Consider the following 23,780-nt stretch of genomic DNA (forward strand, 5'->3'; position numbering starts at 1 on the left):
GTCAGGCTCGCTGTCCACAGTAACTCAGACTAAAACCATGTCCCTTGCAGCACCATTTCAAGGCTCCATCGGATGGCTGGGACAGCAGCAGCAATGAGTGGAAACTGAGGAGGGGAAACAAGGTCCTTGAGCTGGCTTGGCTCTTTCTTGCCTTATTGATTGAGAAATTGATTGAGAAACTTGTTAGCAACCATGACAGAAAAGCCCTCAGAGGCGACCTAACCTGGGCTACGGAAGCACTGTGTGTGTGTGTGTGTGTGTGTGTGTGTGTGTAACCTCAGCAGTTTCAATTTGTTTCCTTCACTGGGTTTTTCATATACACACACACACACACACACACACACACACACACACATATATATATTTCTAAAAAGTGCCACAGAACAACGGCGAAATCACCGCCATTGCTAAAACAAACGTGGTTGCGTTGGCAATGGTTACTCCTTCCATTTTGGAAAAGGGCCCCAGATAAAACAACAACAACATGTTGGCTTTGCTGCTCCACTCCTCTGCATGTAAACGGTGTAGAGAGACGTAATGAAACCCCACCAAAAAAATAAGAGAGGGGTTTCTGGGGGGGAAAGAAAGCACCACCCCCACTCATGTCACAACAGGGGAGGAGGTCCTGAGAGTGGCAGCTGACTGTTTGGGCCCCACGCTGTCCTTTCTCCACCCTCCTCCATCTTGAGAAGGAGATGGGCCTCCTTTCTGCGAAACAACTGAAGGCTTGTCCAAGGCGGCAGGGAGCCATTGGGACAGCGAGCTGCTCCAATGCTCCTCAGGGTCCCACCCTGCTGGAGCCTGCCGAAGTGGAGGAGGAGGAAGAGGAGGAGGTAGTAGAATTGGCGTGCCCACTTTCGAAGTGCTATTGTCAGGGCTGCCCTGAGGCTGTGAAGCAGCGTTAACCTGGCAGGTGCCAATGGCCGTGGAGCCGGCAAGAGTAGCCAGGAGGCCACGGGATGCCTCTGTCTCTTTCGGAGAAGTGCCCTTCATCCTCCGCAGTTGGCTCGTGGCAGTGGGATGGGGAGACAGTTGTGGGAGAGGGCCGGGAAGGGCAGCGCCTCCGCGGGTGCCAGTCTCAGAAGCTCCTTGGTCAACGGCGGGAGGCTGGCTGGTGGGGACTTTTTTGCCGCAGGATTCGCAGCAGAGCTTGTTATAGCCAGGGATGGAGCAGTAGCGAGCCAGGACTTCCATCTGGCAGAATATGGACTTGTCTCCAAGGCACGGCTCCTCTGCAATGAAGGGAAATTATGGAAAGTTGGCGTGAAAGTTACCGTGACTTCAGACGACCGCACACAAGAGAACAGTGCTACAATGCAGTCTAAGACTATTATCCCAAAAGGCTCATGTGTGTGGTTAAGCCATGTCAACCTAGGCTACAACACTCTTCTAGCCACAGAATAGCATCTGTGGCTGCCCAGATGTGCCTGGGCTCCAACTCCCATCATCCTTGAAGATTGGGCCATGCTGGGTGGGTCTCATTGGGGTTGGGAGTTCAACTTCTGGACAGCCACGGGCTTCCCCACCCCACCCTGTGCCATAGAAGGAATGCTCCATATCAGTTACACAAACAATACATAGCAGTGATACCAGAAGCGGAATCAAGCAAAGAGAGAAACAGAAATAGGAATAGACAAAAAAGAAGAAGGAGAAAGAATCACAGACCCCAGTAGAGTTGTGGGGCAATCGCAACCTCAGGCGAGTGTCAACGATGCAGGAGGGGTGGGTTCCATCCATATTATGATCCTGGTTGCATATGGTGGTTTCGATTCAGAGTTAGAAATTTGGGATTGTGGGTGTGTCACACTACCTTTCCTTCTATGGGAAAATCCCAGCCCCTATGATACAAAGACTAAAGAACTGCAAGACTCAAACCATATTTCTAAAGAGAAACAGTGCTGAGGGGAGGGGACTTGGGGGAAAAACAACCATAAGTGGTGGGGTGTGTCTGAAGATTCAAGATGATACATATATAGAGACAACCACTGTATTATTTACTCTTTACAGGAATCAAGTTGCAGAAAAGCATGTACCCAAACGCCATTAGGCCTATGGATATGTCAGCAACTGCAGAATGTCAGCTGGGGAGCCTAAGAGGAGAAGACAAAGAGAGGAACGTAAAAGTCAGTGAGATGCAAGTGTACAGACAGCTGAAAGAGAAACAGTCAGACAAACAAACAGGCAGACAGAAGCACCTACACAGGAATTTGTATAAACATCCCAGAGAGTCAACACTAGCGAGAAACACCTGCAGATGAACGCTAGAGGGCAGTGATTCATTTTCAAACAATGATCTCAAGTGTCTGCAATTACTTACCTGAGTAAGCCCCAATAAATTCAATGGGACCTGCTTCTGAGTTGAGCTTGCACTGTAAGGCTCTCGGATGAGCATTAATCCAAAATTAATTCTGAAGTGGGATCATGAATCTAGGGATCCATATAAAGGGAAGCCTTTCCACTTTATTTGGTGTATTTTAAGGTGCAGAAGATTCTACTGGCTCTCTAAGCTAAATAAGGTTGGCCTCTTCCTCCCAGTGATTGCTTATAATTATAAGCGCTCTCAGCTTAGGCTATATAGTCACACTGGAAGCAGCAACAGCAGATCCACTTTGTAGTTAACCTTTTCTGCAAATTATTTATGTTTCACCATATGTGATGTTACAGCAGGCCTGCACAACGTGAGAACCAAACTGTGGCATGGTGGCCCACTGAGAACTCGATAAATATGCTTCCAGCTGGAGCTGGTCCAGAAACCTGGCAGGTGGGCTGCACTCAGCTTGGTGGGTCCCCAGTTGAGTAGACCTGATCTACAGAGTACAACAGAAGTCTGAATTGGGATGCGTCGACTTCCATGTAATGGCCCATGGCAGGGGTGGAAAACCTATCTGGAGCCCAAGGGCCACATTCCCTAATGGGCAGCTTTCCAGGGGCCAGAGGTGGGTGAGGCCAGAGGCCATAGACAATGAAGGTACTCTTTACCTCTGTGCCAGAGGTTAGTTTCTACATACTCACCCATCCAATGCAAACAAGCAAGAGTCATCAGACTTCAAGGCTACGTTCCAGCAAGACAAAAATACTCTAGAGGTTGTGGAACAAGGCCAGGGAGGGTTTATGGCCTGGGGAGAGTCCCAAAGGCTAGGAGGAGAGACTTGGTGGCAGTGGTGGGGAGACACCTGGCCTCCAGGACTGAGGTTCCTCACCTCTGACCTCTGACTTCAGAATTAGTGTATTTACTCACTTGCAGAACTGGACAGAGAACATCTAAAGTTTTCATTCTTCTCAGTTCCCCAAGGGTAAGGGGAGGTCCCAGATGGTGGCTTCCCGTTCTCAAGCACACAACAGCCGCCCAAGAAGCATTCCAGGCAAAGGAAGGTTTTTTTTCCCTTGGATTACGCCCCTACACCAACTTCCCACCCATTAAAGTCACGGGAAGTCAGCTGCTTGACCTGTACAATCTGGCAAAGCCTCAACAACTGTTATAATATTCTACAAAACCCATCTTTTCTGAGTAGGGTCGGGAATTTTTTATTTTTTTAAAAGAAACCGAGAGGGGAACAGGTGATGATCCAAACTGTGGAACTCAGAAGTGGGAGGGCACTTACTTGATGATATCTTGGTAACAGGATTTTTGGCACTCTCCTGAGGCACCCATTGGACCTTGGGAGTCACATGATCGCTGGTGCCTGAGTTTGTTGTGACACTTGGTAGGTTTCCTGGGGGAACAAAAAGGAAGGCAGGTCAAAGTATCTAGATCACAACAGCGAGTCAAGTTTTTTTTTTTTTTTCCCGGGGCAGGTGGGACACCAGAGACTTTCCTATAATAATGGATTCAAATGGTGTGAAGAAAAGAAAGTGCACTCCAGCATTCTAGAGACTAACAGGATGGCAGAGTACCTTGGAGGGGGGGGGTCATTAGGTGTCATGGCTCCTTAGGATTCTACACATATGTACAATATATGGTACAAACCACCCTGTGATCTTGGGATGAAAGGTGGTATAGAAATTCAACAAATAACAACAACAACAACCAAATGACCCAACCCCTAGATGTAAACAAGCACAATGCCACACACCCATGAGCATCACCATGTTTCGATTGTGTGTGTGTATTTTAATGCTGCATCTATTTCATCCACTTTGCATGCATTTTTTTTATTTTGTTCCTTCTGCAACTGCAGCTCTTCTCTTACCTGGGCATGCTGCCATTTTGCAAACCTGGATGGTCTCTGGCTTCTCGCTCTCGCACTGGCCGAGGTTGTTGTCGTTGGACTTGCAGACCACCTGGCGCTGCTGGATGCCTTCTCCGCAGCTGACAGAGCACTGCCACAGAGGAGGAAGAAGAAGAAGGAAGAAGAAGAGTTTGATATCCCACTTTATCACTACCCGAAGGAGTCTCAAAGCGGCTAACAATCTCCTTTCCCTTCCTCCCCCACAACAAACACTCTATGAGGTGAGGGAGGCTAAGAGAAGTGTGCCTAGCCCAAGGTCACCCAGCAGCTGCCTGTGGAGGAGCAGGGAATCGAACCTGGTTCACCAGATTATGAGTCCACTGCTCTTAACTACTACACCACACTGGAAAACCCATCTATCAAGGCTAAGGGGAAATGAAGGGCTGGAGCAATTTCAATGCACTCCCCGTTACACCCTGATGAAAAGAGGGCTGAGCTAGCAAGGAGGATCTGCAGGAAGTACATGTCACTGGAGCACGGCAGGTGGTTCCTCTGTCTGGATTCATACACCCAAAACAAATGCGATTTCAGTCACTGCATTGGGTCGACCGCAAACACATAATGTCCTCTCCCCTCCAACAAGTGGCTGACTATATCAAAGCTGCCGCCGGAGGTTCTGGATGAGGACTGGTATGCGTTTGAGAAATACAAATAAAATGATTCTTTTGACTGCAGTGTAACTTATCCCCTCAACCTTGAGGGAAAGAGAGAATGTCAATATTTTACATTCTACAACACTTCACTTAATCCATCTACCTTCACAAACTTGGCTGCTCCCAAACAGAAAGAAAGAAAGAAAGAAAGAAAGAAAGAAAGAAAGAAAGAAAAGGACCCCCTCAAAAGAACGCCAGTTTGTGTCCTGATATACAGATTTAGAAAAGCATCAAAAAGAATGGGAAAACTTCAGTAATCACATCCTTTATCAGTTTTTGCCAGAGATATTTTCGAACGTCTCTGTAGCTGCAAGGTGTAGGATGTTCAGGATTCTGACAAGATCTCCCAGGCAGCTCAAAAGTGTCTAAAAAGCTGCATCATAACCCCATATCATTTGTTTGCTTGCAGCAAATGTAATTGCTCCGACACCATTCTCAAGCCATGTTTTTCCTCACCCAGTAATACCAGTGGCACTGCTCTGTGCTCGCTTTTCTTTTCTTTTTTCTTTCTTAAAGAAGCATCCTCCTGGCACAGCTAAGGGTTCTCAAATCCAGCCAAATAAGAAAAATAATATTGCCATGTAGTCTGAGCTATTTGGCTAGGCTCTTCCTTAACAGCAAACCCAGTAAGACAGGTTCTGTTAAGGAGAGGGCTGTAGTCAAAGGAAGGACAACAAGCATCATCATTGGGAATCCTGGCTCCCAAGCTTACTGTCACCGAGCAAAGGGAATATGAGACTGTGGATTAAGGTAGGGCAGTGGCCTTCTGGTAGAACATATGCTCTGCATGCAGTAGGATCCAGGAAAAACTAGAAGACTCCTGTCCAAAACCCTGGATAGCAGCTGTTCATCAGTACAGACAATGTCAAGCTAGATGGAAAACTGTTCTGCCTTGGCATTAGGCAGCTGCCTAAGGTTCCTTCCCCAAAAAGTCCCACTGTGCTCTGACACATCATAGGGCTGCTAGTCAAATCAAGGTGCTCTGTGGTGCACTGCAAAGGTGCAAAGTGTTAATATTTTCCTTCTTTTGCTGGCTGTGGCATAGTAGCCAAGTGGCGGCGGCCCCTTACCTGAGACCAGGCACCTGTCCTCCACTGGGCAGGGCATGGGATGCGACTGCAGGGCCGGCGTGCGTCTGGCTTGTCTCCTGTGCAGTACTTTGTGTGCACGGTCCTGTTTGTGCCGTTGTGTAGGTGCTGGGTGCACTGCACCACTCTGACCTGGACTCCCAGCTTGCCGCAGGACTTGCTGCAGGCGCCCCACTCCTCAGCCCCCCAGCTGAAAAGAGAATAGCAAAACCAGACACTCTTAACAGAAAGACTCGTCAGCTCGGTTCCCACTGAACAGGATAAATCTGGGCTGGGCCACTTCAGCCTGCAGGAACAAGCTCACAAAACAAATTCCCTTTGCAGAAGAAACCAAGATATCAAGGGTAGGGAGGAATATAGCCTAGCTTCCAACCTTGACATGTAAGTTTTCTATAGGCAGGGATGAGGGTAGTTAGCCCAGATGCATATTTACCATCTCAGTGAGAACTAGGCCACCTAGGTTGAAAATATGAAGGCTGTTGAGATTTCAGATTATGGGTGTCTGGCTCTGCACAGATCAAAATCAAAGACTGAACTACATAGTTGCTCTGATCCTGCAGAGAACTACTTAAGTTCTCGCCACTACAATAGTATGATCTTAACCAAAAAAACATTGCCAAATAACCACAGAATAAGCATCTGTCAAAAGCAAGAACACCAGAGTGGATTTCACACGACTGTTATGCAGTGATAGCCACATGGTGGCTTTTTCTTTCAATGTTCATAATAATAACAATTTAATAATTATTTCTTATTTATACCCCACCCATCCGGCTGGGTTTCCCTAGCAACTCTGAGCGGATCCAAACAGATTAAAAACAGAATAAAAAAATCAAACATTAAAAACTTCCCTAAACAGGGCTGCCTTCAGATGTCTTCTAAAACTCAGATAGTTGTTTATTTCCTTGACATCTGATGGGAGGGCGTTCCACAGGGCGGGTGTCACCACCCAGAAGGCCCTCTGCCTGGTTCCCTGCAACCTCACTTCTCACAGCAAGGGAACCGCCAGCAGGCCCTCGGAGGTGAACCTCAGTGTCTGGGCAGAACAATGAGTGTGGAGACGCTACTTCACGTATACTGGGCCGAGGCCGTTTAGGGCTTTAAAGGTCAGCACCAACACTTTGAATTGTGCTCAGAAATGTACTGGGAGCCAATGTAGGTCTTTCAGAACTGGTGTTATATGGTCTCGGCAACCACACTCAGTCACCAGTCTAGCTGCTGCATTCTGGATAAATAGAGCGATCTCAATGGTTTTTCACTTACTTGAGATTTTATTACATATGGCTATTTCACAAGACCACAATACCGTGGTAATATTGAGGTGAGTTCTGCACATCAAAAATGGTTGTGTGAATTGGCCCCTGGGCCTTTAAGACAATGAAAAAATGACTCACAAAGGCTGCGTGCACTCCTGCATGTTGCATCTCCTACGGATGGGTTTTGGTTTCTTCCCGTTATCGCAGAAGTTCCGGTGCACCATCCGGTTATCGCTCTTCCTCCGGCAACCATACTTGGTATACTGTATTCCTGCAAAACAGCAGAATCAAAACTACAGCTATGAAGGAGTCAGCAAGTCTAGGTTGCTCAAGGCACAAAGTGGGCATCCTCCTGACAGGCACGAATGCCTTTGGGGGGTCCAGAAAATGGCCTGAAGGCACCTGATGTACTCTACAGTGGACGCTCGGGTTGCAAACATGATCCGTGCAAGATGCACGTTCGCAACCTGCAGTGTTCGCAACCCACGTTTGTGCGTCTGCACACGCACAGGTTGCAATTCGGCGCTTCTGCGCATGCACAAAGTGAGATTTAGCACTTCTGCGCATGCACGACCGCCGAAACCCAGAAGTAACCCATTCTGGTACTTCCAGGTTTCAGCGGTCTGCAACCCGAAAAAACGCAACCTGAGGCATCTGTAACCCGAGGTATGACTGTACTCTTGTCAACTAAGTGGAAAATAGGTCCAGACAATATATGGAGATAGCCTGAGAGTAAAGACACTGAAAAAGTGTCATGATGCAACAAATACGTTAAAAAATAGTGCAAGTGAGATATTTGGAATCCTGGTGTCACAGTGCCCAGCAGGGACAGATAGGCAACTTCCATGCGGCATAAGAAACTACTTTTGGATGAATGCCACCTGATAAAATCACTTCTCTCTTTTCCCGCCTCTGTCTCTGGCTAACACAGGCTCATTGAGTCAACTGAAATCCTCCCCCTTCCCCTCCCCATTTTTGTTTCCGCTTTCACACCATGCTCATTTGCATAGTAGGGCACTTCACTGAACAGCCATATTACACAGATAGCACAGCCATACAGAAAACGTGCCCATTGAAAAACGGACTTCAATATACTACAGTATTTGTGTGTGTGACTTCTGCTTCCCATTCACATCTTTGCATCACATGAATGAATGAATGGATACTACACAGCTGCTCCCACCATTAGCTCCTTACTGCTCTGAGGAAGCAAAGGTGCAGGAAGCACTCTGCATCGGAAACGCAGTACAAAACGGACACTGGGTCTTGGTGTAATCGGCAGCTTCGGTCTTTCAGGCTTGGTTTTCACTTCGTAGGACGGCCCACCAAAGGCAGCCTACTGTGATTGCTTGGCAACCCAAAGGCAGCACAGTGATTACTTGTAAAACACCCTGTCTATGATACAAGGGTCTACAGATCGGAGTACCTTCTCTCAAGTATTTCCATTTGTTTGGACAGATGCAGGCTGCAACCCTCGCCTTGCGCAGGGAATTTCTAGCCTAGCCAGTTTTACTAGCGCAATCCCTCCTTGTAAGGTGCAGAGCTGATCCCTCACCCTGGACTCAAGCACAACTGAACAAGGTCAGAATCTAACAGCTCCACACATGGGTGACGGCTGTGAGTGAGTGGGTGGGCATGGGTGGGGCAATATTTCTGGCGTAATATCTGCTGAGACAAACATAGATAGGGGAGGACCGAGGCAGCTGCTTTGATGTGCTACTCACCTTCCCAGTAAAGAACAACACCGATATCACACCCTAGTCACCAACACAACTTGGGGTGTGTAGGGTGGACGTTGTCAGCTGTTCCCAGGACATATCCATGGAAATGCAGTTTATGCCACTCCAATGTTAGCAGGGCAGGCTTGAGTCAGCAAGTTCTGACCTGGCTTTTCAAAACCTGCTTTGTGTATTTAAATGCTCTGGACAGAAGCTTGTGTTGATCTGCTCAATATTTATTATTTCACTTCCTTTCAAAAGGGGCACTGAGAAGAAATGTGACCCCCATCTAAAGTTTGAATTCACGCTCTCTTAAAAGCAGCTTACTTGCCTCAAAAACGCAAGAATATTAATATTGCCAAGGGTTTTCCTTTCTTCGTATTGGTAACATCGAGAAACTATAGGGAGCAATCCCAGCATATAACTGATGCCAAGATTTAGGAAGTGGGAGCACTTAAATGTGCACCAGGGGATGTCCTGATTTACCCTGCAGCGCCAGTAAGAGCATGCAAAAAATATTGCTCCTTTTAAAGCAGACTGATTTGGGCTTTACCTGAAGTGACACTCAACATGCCATTCCTAGACTGGAACCAGAATGTCCACTTGTGTAGACATTCATTTTTAAAGAATTCATGTTTAACACTAAGCAGTTGAAATAAACACCTAAATAAAACCTGTCGAAAGCTTGCAACAAAGAAGGCACTCTTATTTTTCTCAAGGCTTCCAAACACAGCAGCTAACAGCTAGTTTCGCACATGCAGGTTCATTATTTGAAAGACTGACTACCAAATCCAAAGTGATGAATGAAGTACCATAGAGTGAACACCTCAAAAACACTGCTTTTCAAGAGTCGGTTCATGCATGCAGTCCTGGGATAGACATTCATACATGAACCAGACCTCTGCAAGCAAGGAACATTCCATACACTGGAAGTGCATCCGAGACACTTAAACTAAGTAATGCAGGGCAGGGAAAATACCTCCTCCACAAGCTTTTGAACACTGAGACCAGCTTTTAAGGGCCCACTCATAGGTGTCCATTTCTTCCAGGAGGACATTGTTGTTTCCAATGACAGGAAGGAGATCTTCGTGGATGATGTACTTGTACATCAAGCTACTCTTGGATTCGTCTTCTTGCGGTATGACCTAGGATGCAGAGAAAGGGAAGGAAGAGTAATGAGAGACGAAATGCCCTCTCTACTTGTTACACAAGTCTTCACAAATGTATAGTTGTGCACACAATTCTTCAGTTTTCTGCTGGGTCTACCAGATCCAGGCTCCCAAGGGCTAAAGCCAAACTAAAGTCTTTTATAAGATGCTAAATTTCATAAGGGGAAATATAATAGGACTATTTTTTCCCTCTGAAACTCCAGCAGAAATTTTTAAAAGGCACAGGTGTGGCCCAGTGAATGGAAAGAGAAGGGGGAAAGGACAGCTGTGTTTCAACCTGAACCTAGCCTCTCTCTCTCATTCTCATGTGCAAAAGAGGAAAATGCCAACTTTCCTATTTTTTCCATGGATTCTGCAAACAACACTGGTTGTGTGAAGTGCTCTTGAATTAGTTTATGCATTGAAATAGTTTTGTCTGGTGCAGTTAAGCAAAAGGCTTAAAGGGCAAAAGGAAAGGGGGGGGAGACTGCATATGTGTTGTTGAGCATACACATGCATGCATCTAGCTCTCTCCAGGACTCACCAGGACGCTGATGGCTTCATGCAGGGGCCCGCTGGTTTTCAAGCTTTCCTTGCCGTTCTCAATGGCGTACTCCCATTCCAAGCCCATCTCCAGGAAAGTGCTGCTCTTGGCATCTTTGCCCTTGGGATTAAGGATGATGTTGCCAGAGGCTTGGTTCTTAACAGCTGTGGGGGAAAGTAGTGCTCAGGGTCATCTCCGCTCATCAACGCCATTTTACATGCAGCAGAATTTGGGCATTAGGCAATCAAGAGTCTTCAAGCCTTTTCTTTCCCTTTTAGTGTATGTATGGGGGGTTTTGTGTCAGTGGCAGTTGGGTAGGTTCTCTTTCTGTTCCAGGGCAAGAAGCACAACACTTCGTCCCTTCCCAAGGGGATGAAGTTCCCCTGTAGTGTGCATACTTGATTTATGTTTACGTTTTTACTATATTGTGCTTTAATTATGTTATGGAACCATTTGGAGAAAAGCAGGCTATACAATTTACTAATCAATAAAATAATTTGGCACGGATGGTGTTTTTTGAGATGGTTTAAGATAACTTTTAAAATTGGATCCATTTGCTAAATCACGCTGAGTGCCTAGGGGCTGAAAAGTCTTCCAAGATTCCGTCCTGCACCAAGAAACAAGCCCCAGGGCGCTGAGAAAGGGGGGCAACTGGGGTAATCATGAAGCAAGCTTTGTTCCCATTCCAGTGGTGTCCCTGGCTCTACGGTTCTATGATTCTACAACTCTCCTGTTTGCTCCTATGGAGGGAGGAGGAGTGCTGTGCTTGGGATACTGACGCAATGAAAGCAAAACCTGCTGCTGAACACATATGCATACATACAGACATGCAAAACACCCACACACAAGCCAAGACCTCTTGCAATATAAAGGCTCTCCTTCTGCACACTTCCTCATCCATCAGTATGACGGACATTTTGCTGCAATGTAAAAACAGTACTCTTTAAAGCTAGACCTTCTGCAATACATTTGCCTCTCTTCTTGGGCAAAGGTAGAAAATAAAACCCCAATCTATCTCCCCTCCGTCTTCTTTATTGTTCATTTTCATTTTGCTCGGTTGGTTTGTAATCAGCTGGCACACTTAAATCATGCCTGGCATTCCATGTCGTCCTCTGAATTAACAGAGCTTGTAAACAGAAAGAGGGGGGGCATACACTCTCTCTTCCCCTTCCTCTCCCCCTATGAGCATGAGAGATTTGGCTTCTAGTCTGGACCTCTCCAAGTTTGTACAGCGCATAGAGGAGCATTGTGTGAGCAGCAATAAAGGATCACAGCCAATTCCACCAGAAGTCTCACAGATTTTACAGACAGCAGGACGTGAGCTGCAGACAGACGCACAAGAGGGAGGGAAACCACTGCTTCACATTATCTACCAATTGATCAATTCCTGCCACCCACACTTCCTTGCATCATCATCATCATCATCATCATCATCATAAAGATTTGATATCACGTTACTAAGCACATTGGTGGAATGCAATTTAAAATGTCTACTGTGATGCTGCAACGTGTTACAAAAGCTGTCAGGTTCAGATGGGATCATAAGGGGCTTAATAGTTGTGTAATGATGCTGAAAGAACAGAGGGAAACAGGGAAGAAAGGTGAAGGACAAGAGAAACAAAGATAAATATGGGGGAATCTGTTTAAGTTTAGTTTCAGACCAGGGTATGGACTAGCCTGCTGTTTACTCCATATTAAGCACTTATCACGTGTAGTAATTTGTGGAACAGCCATTCAAAACCCTTATATCTTATGGTGGGTATTGTGTCAATTGATCTGGAATAGGCTTACTTTGTAAAGTTTTGCACCTCAATATTTTGAGTTCAGTGAAGAATTGTTTGTTAGGAGATACTCCCATGTAGCCCTTTTCTCAGAGTACACAACATATACAAACACACAAGCCAAGCCTGTGATGCTTATTTACAGTATATATATAGCTGTATGTGTATATATATATGTATACAGATATATATATATATATATATATATATGTATATGTATGTGTGTGTGTGTGTGTGTGTGTGTTTATACACACACACACACACACACACACACACACACACACACACACACAATGATTAATGAAGCTAGCACAGGACAAGAAAGAGGAAAAACAACTTGATAAATACTAATGTGCATCTGACATGTGGTATTAGCAATGTGTGGCCTAATACCCAAAGTCAGCTTGCTGGGGATGGGGGGGGGGATAGTGAGATCCAGCCAAAATTTAAAATCTCACTTATTTCATTGAGAGAATTAAACATCTTTAGTTTGTTTTCTCCTGTTCAGATGAGCAAGGCTTTAAAGTGATCTAATGCTGACTGGACTGAACCCTGCAAATGTCTTTAACAAGCTCTTCTTGAGAACTAAACTGTTAAAAAGACCTTTGTATAAAGAGTGTCAGGCAAAATCGACCCTGTCTACCTAAACCCATTTTCGGTTCTTACCAATTGTATGGGTTGCTGGCTCCATCTCTTCAATCTGCACATGCCTGGCGCCGGCTGGAATCTCAAACATTTTCAAAGCACCCACTGAAAATCATGAAGAAAAGAAACCATTCTTAAATTGGGTAGAGCTACAGTCAGAGATAAGTTCCACGAAACATTTGCTTTTAGACTCTCTGAAGCTGCAGGAAATAACAGGCTTTGAAAAACACACACAAGTATTTTTCTCTTTTGACTTTTGCTACAGCTATGTTTATTTAAGTATGTGTTTGACACCCTAGGGACACCTCCGGCACAAAACCACATTGAAAGTCAATGGAGATGTCCCCCATGGACTGAGTAATCCAATCCAGTTCTGTGGATCTTGATTACAGGAAGCCAATTATATCATTTTTTTGAATAAGGAAATTTGTACTTGTGTATAAGAAACGCACACACACCAGAATATGCCCAGATGGAGAGCATAAACAGGAAATTTCAACCCATGTAGCTTTCAAATGACATTGGAGAATATACACAAAATTAGAGAACAAACAGGATGTTCTGCGCATTGCCTGGTCAATATATACAAATGGATGGAATCCCTCGGATGAGTTCATATCCTCAGTCGCCCAGAGACTATGGCTACTGGGAAAGCAACATCCAGAAATTCCCTGCGTGTTCATTGGTGCACACTCTGCATGTCGTCATACAGATACACTCCATCACCAGTGTTTATCACACTAGATACAGCTCACATTAACTCCAATATAAATAGTTTTCCCCTCCAATAATAGACGCGGGGAAAGGGCTGCTGCTAATTCTGGCAGCCTATATAGCTTGTAAGGAAAATTTTAAAAGGCACTCTGTCTTAGAAGCACTCTAGGTCCTTCCCCCCCCCCCCCCCGCCCGCCTTTGAGAGAAGTTTGTCTTCGTATTCTCACCTGCCTGCTTTGGGGATTTGACCAAAGTCCCCTTCACCGTCCGGCAGTGTGAATTGTCACCCCCACAAACACCACATTTGTCGTCCTGTTTGAGGGAGCCGATTTCTTTGTCGCACCCAACGTGCTGTCATAAGTAGAAGAAAAGCACAAACACAGAGAAAATATATACACAGATAGAGTTTTGCTTCAGATTAGATAGATAGAGTCTATGTATCACCAGTATCATTAAAACAAAGTTATGATCCCAAGTGTTTTTAGAAAATGTTGGGTGTGTGGGTGTAATGGCATTCAGATTGCGTTGGATCTTGCAACACCACACTCAACCAAAATCTTCCTATTATCCTGGAAGCAATCAGCATTGTCCAGAGTTTTATTCTATATCTAGCAAGCTGAGCTTCGGCGACTGAACAGCGTGCTATAAATACTGAAATAGTAAGCCAGAGGATTTATTGCAATCACCACAATTACAGCCCTGTGTGTGGTGCGAATGAATAGCAGCAACACACAAAAAGCCAGTGCGGTTGTCTGGTGAGGAGTTCTGGGTTTGTGGGAGCAAAGTTCAACCCACTTTCTCAGTTACGAACTTGCTGGGTGGCCTCAAGCAAGTACGATCTCTCGTGGATTGTTTCCCCGTCTGCAAAATGGCAAGGCATAGGCCTGCTTTGCAAGGCTGTAGGAATAAAGAAGGATGGATGAGATCCTATGCCCATGTACTTAGAAGCAAACTCCCTACACATCCACTGGACTACTCTCTAAATGAATGCATTGCAAAAGGGTGTGTGCAAAATTCAAATACACACCCAGGGTGGGGATATTCCCTTCCATGCAACCTAAATAACAGTGAGGAAATTTGGCTAAAGATCCAAACAACAAAGACTTGTTAATATCTCTTCAAACCAAAATTGCAACATGAAAGGAATTTTAAGCTAAGACTGAGCTGAAATTACTCATATTTCCTATTTTGTGAGCATCAAAAAAAAAAAAGCCTATCAGTTTTGGTGAGTTTTCTGCACTTGTCGCAAAAACATTTGCCTTGTTTTGATGCCTTCCTTGTTGCCCCCTTTCCCATTTTTCTCAACCTCACAAAGTCCCCAGTCTCATTTGTGTATGATTCTGGTTATAAAACTATCCTATGGGTTATGACTGCCCATGTGGTTTGTCAATGACATTACAGACACTCAAGACAAAATCATGTGCGTCAACTCAAGTGACGAGATTCGAAGCTGTGTTGGTAAATGAATCTCAGGATTACATGGGCAAAGGAGAAGGAAAATGGCACCTAGAAGCTGGAGAATTGAAAGGATGCTGAAATTGCTGTAAGGTGGGTATTTGGGGGGGAGGCAGTTTGCTTTGGTGCACTAAATGTGCTACTTTGGAAACAAATATGAAAACTACAGGACATTTGGCAAAGCCCTGTTCAATCCCATTCCAGAAAAATCTACCAAAATCTGTGAAGGTTCAACCAACAATAAATAGCTGTCCTCTGCTCTTTCTTTTGACACAAAAAGTATAGGAAAACAGATGAACCAGCAAGTTCAATTACGTACCACACACTCTCCCCTCACACAGACACTGTATGGGTCTCTATAGCTGCACCTTGTACCATCATGAACAACTTGATTCATGAATACCACGTCTCCAGTTTCCTCAGACTGGCAAATCAGCTCACACTTCTGGGCATCTGCAGTAAAACAAACACACAGAGGCATTTGGTACTATGTGTGAGGATTTCAGATAAAAGTGAAACAACAGTATTTTGTAGGGCTGATCCAATGTTCTCAGAAGAGATTTATTTTTTATTTTTCTCACCCTCCTAGAAAATGGAGAATTTGCAGAATTTTTCCTCTGGATATGCTCCACCATTTCCCCCATACCAGGATGAGGCTGGGTCCAGACCTTGTGGAGGATGCAAAATGGCACCCAGGCTACACACGCAGTTGCTGCCGTTGTCTCTTGCAACAGTGGCAAAACACACACAGCACCCTTTGCTTCAGGGAGTGGAGGGAGATAAAATCTGCTGCCGCCACTGTCAATGGTGAGCCCCCCTCCCCCCCAAAAAAACTGCTGGAGGGGGGTGGTGTGAGCTGGAGTTCAACACCATCTGCATAGCACCACATTAACTACTCTTGAGTTGAAGTCCACCTTGCCTTCTGCTCCTGGAAAGCTTTTTTTCCACCCATCCAAATGGGATTCAAGTGCCTCTTGAAGCCCAACATTCTGTAGTACCATATGCAAACTTTCTTGCTCTGTACTGGTCAAACATCCCTATCCCAAATGTTTTCCCGTATGGCATCCAAATCAGGAGGTCACAGAACACATGTGTACCATATTTTAGCCTGTGAAAGAGCTTAGCAGGTTTGGGATGCATTTCATATCCTCCATTTTGAAACAAATTTTTAAAAATGCCCCCACTTAAGACTTTTCTTGATACACTTATAGGAGGACCTTGGCTTAAAGAGTAAAAAGGTAAAGGGACCCCTGACCATTAGGTCCAGTCGCTTTATTGGCCGAGGGAGCCAGAGCAGCACACGGAAATGCCATTTACCTTCCCGCTAGAGCGGTACCTATTTATCTACTTGCACTTTGACGTGCTTTGGAACTCCTAGGTTAGCAGGAGAAGGGACGGCTTAAAGAGTACCTCACACTGAATCATTGTTTAGCATAGCATGCACAAGCAAGAACAAGCCTTGGGTCCACATGCTGCCCATTGCCTCTTGGCCAAGAGGAAGAATCCAAAAGCTTTTGAGTTAATTTTCCCTTAACCATGAAACGCGCTGCGTTGCCCAGTGGTGGTGAAAATCCCCAGCTATGGTTAACTTCAAAAGCCAACATCAAACTGTGGAGCTGCTAACAGCAAAAATAAGAAACCAACATGACGGACTATTCACGGAAGAATGGAAGCCGTTTTTGGAACAGCTGAAAGAATATTATAATCAGGTGAAATCGCAAACAGGATTTGAAATATGAGAATTGGTAGAAGATTGATAATATATGAAACAGAAGAAAATGTCTTAGGTGAAATGCAGTATGTAAATGGGATGGGATTAAGAACAGCATGGAGGGAAAGGCAGGAAGCCAAAGTTTAAAGAGAAATGTATAACAAATTTGAAATCTCGATTATATATGTTAAGATTCTGAAGTTTAATAAAAACTTGACTTTGAAAATTGCGGGGGGGGGAGGCAACATCAAACTGTGGTTGCTGAAGCTAACCATAGTTTGCAATAACCACAGTTCCAGGTTCAAATTACACAGTAAACTGTAGCCAACTAAAAGCAGAAGCTTTCAAACTGCTGCTCTCAGCCACTTGGGAGGATAGGGAGCACATAAGGCGGAGGCGCCTGCGCATGAATCACATCTAAAATGTTCAGCTAGTGTGGAAACAACAGTGATGATAAGAGTGAGTCGATCTCTCTCCTAGCGTATGAAGTCAGGCCAGTTCGGTAAGCTCTTGATTCAGGGTGGATCAGCAGTGTCTCAATGCCTTACCATCATGGTGTTCATAGGGAAGCCAAGTGTGCTTGGAGTTCTGGTGGGTGTAATAAGAGTTCCTCTTGGAGCACTGCTGGGCACGGAAATCCTCATAGGGACCACGGCACTCTTCTGTATTGCAGACTTGGTACTCGTACGTGGCACCTGGGCAATGGCGCCCTCCGTAGGCTGGGCTGGAAAACAAGCAAGCTGCTGTTTAGGGAGCCCTGCATTCTCATCACCCAAAAAACCTTAAAGAGAAATTGCATTCACTTCCATGCTTTCTAATTTAGCTAATTTCTTTTCTTTGAACCAAAATTTTTGCATCAGAAGCTCAGGCAAACCCAAGGGAGCATCTCCACCCACATCGTTCAGCCCAGACACTGAGGTCCTGAGCTGAGGGCCTTCTGGTAGTTCCCTTGCTACGAGAAGTGAGGTTGCAGGGAACCAGGCAGAGGGCCTTCTCAGTGGTGGCATCCGCCCTGTGGAACGCCCTCCCATCAGATGTCAAGGAAACAACTATCAGACTTTTAGAAGACATTGGAAGGCAGTCCTGTTTAGGGAAGTTTTTAATGTCTGATTCTATTTTTAATATTCTGTTGGGAGCCACCCAACAGCTGGGGAAACCCAGCCAGATGGGCAGGGTATAAATAATAGATGATGATGATGATGATGATGATGATGATTGGTAAAACAGAGTGCAGTCCCTGAAAACTGCCAGAATCTCAGTCCAACTAAGCAATGCATTTAGTTTTAAATATAGAAACATGCATATGAGATAGCTCATATCTGTGGCATAAAATGGTAAACCCAGCAACTGAAATATCGCTCAAGGATACAGATCACATGTTTCGGTTGTTACTAGATGAATTTCTGCTTTATTTTATTGCAATTCATTTATGACTTGTTCTACTGTTCCTTCAGCTACGATTTCCCACAAACTCTCCTCCTGCCTTTTTTGTTTTTCGGTGACCCAGATGCATTAGAAGGAAGAGAGGCCCCTTCTGTCCCCTGCCAGATGAGATTTCCCCAAACGACGCTCCTAGCGGAAGGGCCAAACTTACGGTGGGTTGTTGCAGTTCCTGCTGCGGGAGCGTACCCCACCCCCACAAGTCCTGGAGCAGGAACCAAATTTGGACCAGGAACTCCAGCTGCCATCCTGGCTGTACGGTTGTTCTGAAGTCTTCCAGATGCAGTGACCCTTGAAACACCACTGGAACAGGAGAAGAAACAGGGGTTACCTGAACACCTGCCTCTTCATTACTGTCCAGTGTTAGTGAGGAGATCAGTTCTACAGCCACAGAAGCACCCGGCTTTACAATAGGGTTCGGAATCTGTTTCTCCCACTCTCATTGGTCAGGCGGACAGTGACGGCTGTGAAGTCACGAAACCTTAAAGTAATAAAGAAAGGTCTCAGGGGGCCTGGGTGGCACAGTGCATTCACGAAAAAAAGCCTGTCACCTCTGCAGCACCAAGCTAATCCCCTGGCACAGATTGCAATCTGAAACCACACTGAGGTCGTCGTTCCTGTCCTTGCACTTGATTTTTCCACGTCAGAACTTTGCAGTATTTACACTGGAACAGCTCAAAAGACCGGAATGGGAAGGGATGGAACGAACCTCCTGTTTTCCATGACTGCACTTGAACACAAAGCGCAAACACCCAATTCTTGTTGCTAAAAATGCAGTGGGCATACACCAGGGAGCTGCTGGTACTGAGGATTTCCTGATGTGCAGCTCTGAGTATTTAAGGATGCACAGCTAACCATCGTACTCTACTGTGGAGACCACCAGAGTAAGGCCAGCATAGCCTTGGCAAACACAAGCTACCAAGTGGAGCAATGCAGACCTATGTAACAGTCGGCGCTGGACCAAGTTCCAGTACCCTTAGACGTATGCATTTATTCTTTATTTAAATTTAGGAGTTTGCTTTTCCACCAAACGATGCTCAAAGCAGCTTACAACAGAATTAAAGCAAGAATCATGAAACTTATAAAATAGCTTGATTTTTAACAGTCTCGTTTTAAAGCCAGCAGTTGATAGCACTGAAAGGTAACAGAACCAGATTTAGAAACATGTGGTGGGCAGGTAGAACAAATGCTTCTTCGCACTAGGTGTCAAATTACTGCAATGGGACGTGTCTGGGTGGGCTCACCTGGGGAGGGAGTTTCATGATCCAAGAGCCATCACTGTTAAAAGGTTGTTTTCTGGTGGCATTTAACTTCATGCCCAATGTTGGTGGACTCTAGAGCATCGTCTCTTTTAGAGATCTCAACTAGTCTTTGTGTTGCGGAGGGTGGGGTATTCCCTGAGACAGCAGTAACCAACATGGTGCCCTCCAGATACTGTGAGGCCGCAACTCTCATCACCCACAGCCAGTATGGCCACTAGTCTGGGATTATGGGAAAGGTAGTCCAGCAATATCTGGAGTGCACAACATTGGCTACCCCTGCTCTAGATTATTTCTGAGCTGGTCATGATAGAGCTTTGGCAGCACCAAGAATTTAGCCTGTAAATAAACTAGCAACAACAGTTGCTGGTGCTCCCAGGAGCTAGCTCCTGACAAAAGTCTTGCTGCTGTGTTCTGGCCTGTCTTTTTCTCGGGAGCAAAGGTGACAGGAAGAGCGGCAACACAGTCTGCATGGAAACAACCACATCAGCATAACAGAAGTGAAGTACTTTTCTGCTAAGTTAACATGGGAATAAATGAGCGGCATGTAGGTACAAACATAATGGTTTTCACAGTGGAGGATGCAGAGGTGAAAGATTCCTGTTCAATGCCTCCATTCACCTTTTTCTAGAAGTCCATGGTAAAAAGGTAAAGGTAAAGGACCCCTGACAGTTAAGTCCAGTCATGAACGACTCTGGGGTTGTGGCGCTCATCTCGCTTTACTGGCCGAGGGAGCCGGCGTACAGCTTCCGGGTCATGTGGCCAGCATGACTAAGCCGCTTCTGGCGAAACCAGAGCAGCGCACAGAGTTTACCTTCCCGCTGGAGTGGTACCTATTTATCTACTTGCGCTTTGACCTGCTTTCGAACTGCAATGTTGGCAGGAGCAGGGACCAAACAACAGGCACTCACCCCATCGCGGGGATTTGAACCGCCGACCTTCCGATCGGCAAGCCCTAGGCTTTGTGGTTTAGACCACAGCGCCACCCACATCCCTTCAAGTATATGATACTTTTGTACTAATCTTAGGAAGCTATTCTCCAAGGTGCAGAACGTTACTGACATCTCAGGCTTGGTTGTTGTTTTCAACCACTGCCAATTTTGGGCAAAGGTGTGGACATACACAAAGCATTTTAATGTTCTAGACGAATAAAAGGTGCCTGCGTAAATGCTGCCCAAAGAGATACACACAGTCCCTACATATTCCTATAACAAGGCATGGTCTGGGTGCCCGCATGTATTGTGCAAAAGGGTTTGGGCAAGGGTGGAACACGCCAGCCTTCTGCCAAGGATGAAACCGTCCAATATCAGATTCAACAGCATGGGTACCTTGCCTGATGCACACTCAGTTCCATCTAAGGGAGGTCCTTTCTTTGTCTTACAGAAGTAGGGGTTGTCAGGATGGCTGCACCACAGTTGTTTGCATGGGTCAAAGGTTCTGAACTGTGAAGAAGGAAAATACAATGCAGACAAAGAAAGGACTCACTTTGTACATTTAATCCAACAGGAAGTGCAAGTAGCTTGTTCCCACCAATACTTCAGCTTATGATCTAGTGAGGATCGTGTATTATTGTATTATAACACCCAGAGAACCATCTATTTAAATGAGGAAACTTTGAGGTTAGGATGCCGTTTTTTGCACTGCCCCTACTGAAAATACAGAATTTAAGGCAAGTGAAGTCCCCCCCCCCCATCACATTATTCTTTTACACAAGGAAAAGCTTCACCTGCTAAATTATGTATGTCAAAGTACTTTCAAAACCACATTAAAAAGGCTGGATTTTCTCCGTTTTTGAAGGAATCCAAGCCTACATGGGTCTAAGACACACACACACACACACACCCTTTATTTTATTTTATTTCAAATATTTTTATGCCACCCTGCTAGATTTCAGGACAGTTTTCAACAGCACCAGCTGTGCTGACACCATTATCGTGAGTGCAGAGACTGCTCCTCCTTCACTCCTTCCTAGCAGAAGGAGCAACAAACAAACATCTCTGGCTTAGTTTTAGGTCCAAACAACTTTTAATGAGAATCCAAGGTTTTGTTCTTGGCTTACCAATCATGGTTTGTTTGGAGGCTAATGCTACTAAGCCAGAAGTTGCAGAGTGTTGCTTCTTCTCTTGTTAGGGGAGAAGTGAAGCTGGGGCAAGACATGGTAAACCATGAACTATGATTTATTTATCACAGGGGTGGCCTAACCCTTTATTCACCCAAGGCCAACTTTCCAGGGGCCACACGGCAGCCCAAAAGCGGGTATATGGGACATCCCTTTCATTTACACAACAGCAGGACGGGGAAAGTAGCAGCAGACCCCCTACCAACAGGGTTCCTATACTCACAGCTGTGCATGTTTTGTATCCCACACCAAAGTCGAAGCGGCATTGCTCATCCATGGAGTAATTGATTCCTGGCAGCTCTGGCAACTTAGGCCAGTTGTGCTCAAAAGGGTCGTCCAAGAGGCAGTCGTAAGAACTGTAATGCAAGACAATAAAGAAAGCATGCTCAAGGTTATTAGGTTCCTTGCCACTTTAGCATTTTTTCTTCAGATACTCCACAGGTCCTTGTTCTCCTAAACAGCTAGGCATTCTAGATTGGATTTCACCGTCTTAATTCAACACGGAATGATTAATATCTATTCATTCAGTATGCATCCCTCCTCACCCATTCATTCTCTCCATAGAAGACAAAAACAAAATTTCAGAATAGCTTAAGAGCCCATGACAACAACGACGTAGACCTACTGTATGTATCGGTTCAGCTCTTGCTTGCTGCATCGCGACCAGTGGTAACGGTGGAAGGCAGCTTGCACCAGTGGCGCCATAATGCTTCCCATGCTGGTTTCATCAGCACATCGGTTACCTTGGCCGTCGTGTTCCATACCTAACCTGTTTAAAAAGTCTGTAAGTGGTGTTCCCAAGCACTAAGGTATATGAAACAGTGAATAATGGAACAGAAGAAGTTTGAGTGCCACTGCTTCATTTCCTATTTGTTTATTTGCCACATGTACAAAACTGACGTTAAAGCAATCCTAACTATGTTTAAACTGCTCCGACTTACCACTTCCAACTCACCCCCCTCCCCTTGCTCCCATGGCTAGAAACAGACCTGGTGGGAGCCAGTGTCCCTATCAAAGTGATCCACACCTTTCTAGGTCACAGAAATTAAATAACAACATGGGAGCACCTCACTCAACACCATGTTTGCAGAAGCCCAAATATATGCGCTGAACTGGACTTGTGACCAGAATTTGCGTAAGTCCATAGAGAGACCTTCTGACCATATGGTGGATGACATCTCATGAGTTCTCTTTGTGATTACCCTTACAGGAATGAGTTCCACAAGGGCCTATCGGGTTCCATAGCTGAGTCATCAGCCATCAGTGTCGGTGGCATTAGAAGCTACTGAATGGTCTCCGGGGATCAGGAGTGTACCATTTCCCTTACCTTGCCAGCAATTGGCTGGCCCAGGCCCAGGCTATCTAATGTCCTCTAACGAGGTTGCAGGATGACGAGCACTTCCACAACCTTACCCAAAAAGGGAAGGTCGAAAGACTCGTTGGAGAATCAACATCAAAAGATGCGGGGGATGTTTCGGCCCAGAGCATGGCATTAAAATTTATCATTAAGCCAACAAACTTTTAAGAGCAGCTGAAACAAAGGGCACCCAGGCATCAATCACAGCAGAGATACCAGTGAGAAACCTGCCCCGACGACTTACACGTGTCCAGTCTCATGAGCGACCACGAATGCCGACGAGAAGCCATCTTCGTGATTGAGGGTGCAACTGCGCAGAGGGTGACACATGCCTGTGACAGGAGCATATCCTGGAACAAAGCAGAGGAATAAGGGAGAGAAAACGAACCACGACAGGGGGGGAATTAAGTACTAGAGCTGTTTCCATCAAATTTCACACCCAGCTCTCTTTGGAGGGATGTGAGCTTCACCGGGAATGCAAATGAATTGTTTTAAGAAGTTCCACCACTCAGATTTCATGAAAACATATATGCTTGGAAGGTCCTAAAATCAAAAATTGTTGTTTTTTAAAAAATGTTTAATTTTTTTATTTTTTACCAACAACCAAAACATAAACAGTGAAACCCCCCAGGCGGCTGATACATTGGGTATACATAATCAATA

General features: G+C 45.4%; 1 protein-coding gene across 4 annotated transcripts in view; it reads right to left on the reverse strand.

Annotated features, from left to right (window-relative positions):
• Positions 1–336: 336 nt before the first annotated feature.
• Positions 337–23,780, reverse strand: part of ADAMTS14 (ADAM metallopeptidase with thrombospondin type 1 motif 14) — a 71,214-nt gene continuing 47,770 nt past the window's right edge. Inside the window, exons 7-23 of one of the 4 annotated variants that reach the window (XM_079976235.1) lie at positions 23,362–23,467; positions 22,386–22,529; positions 21,984–22,116; positions 20,970–21,083; positions 18,537–18,685; positions 17,491–17,666; positions 15,551–15,684; positions 14,004–14,127; positions 13,084–13,167; positions 10,637–10,800; positions 9,924–10,089; positions 7,365–7,497; positions 5,953–6,160; positions 4,191–4,320; positions 3,603–3,713; positions 2,034–2,090; positions 1,092–1,232 (exon numbers count right to left, since the gene is read on the reverse strand). In XM_079976235.1, the coding sequence (XP_079832361.1) occupies positions 2,050–2,090; positions 3,603–3,713; positions 4,191–4,320; positions 5,953–6,160; positions 7,365–7,497; positions 9,924–10,089; positions 10,637–10,800; positions 13,084–13,167; positions 14,004–14,127; positions 15,551–15,684; positions 17,491–17,666; positions 18,537–18,685; positions 20,970–21,083; positions 21,984–22,116; positions 22,386–22,529; positions 23,362–23,467 (2,117 nt within the window). In that variant the 3' untranslated portion in view covers positions 1,092–1,232; positions 2,034–2,049. Of the gene's footprint in view, positions 1,233–1,998; positions 2,091–3,602; positions 3,714–4,190; positions 4,321–5,952; positions 6,161–7,364; positions 7,498–9,923; positions 10,090–10,636; positions 10,801–13,083; positions 13,168–14,003; positions 14,128–15,550; positions 15,685–17,490; positions 17,667–18,536; positions 18,686–20,969; positions 21,084–21,983; positions 22,117–22,385; positions 22,530–23,361; positions 23,468–23,780 lie in introns of all 4 variants that reach the window. The other 3 variants (XR_013839009.1, XM_079976233.1, XM_079976234.1) reach the window with 3 other exon arrangements.

This window comes from Podarcis cretensis, assembly GCF_951804945.1.
Source record: "Podarcis cretensis genome assembly, chromosome: 5".
Lineage (NCBI taxonomy): Eukaryota > Metazoa > Chordata > Lepidosauria > Squamata > Lacertidae > Podarcis > Podarcis cretensis.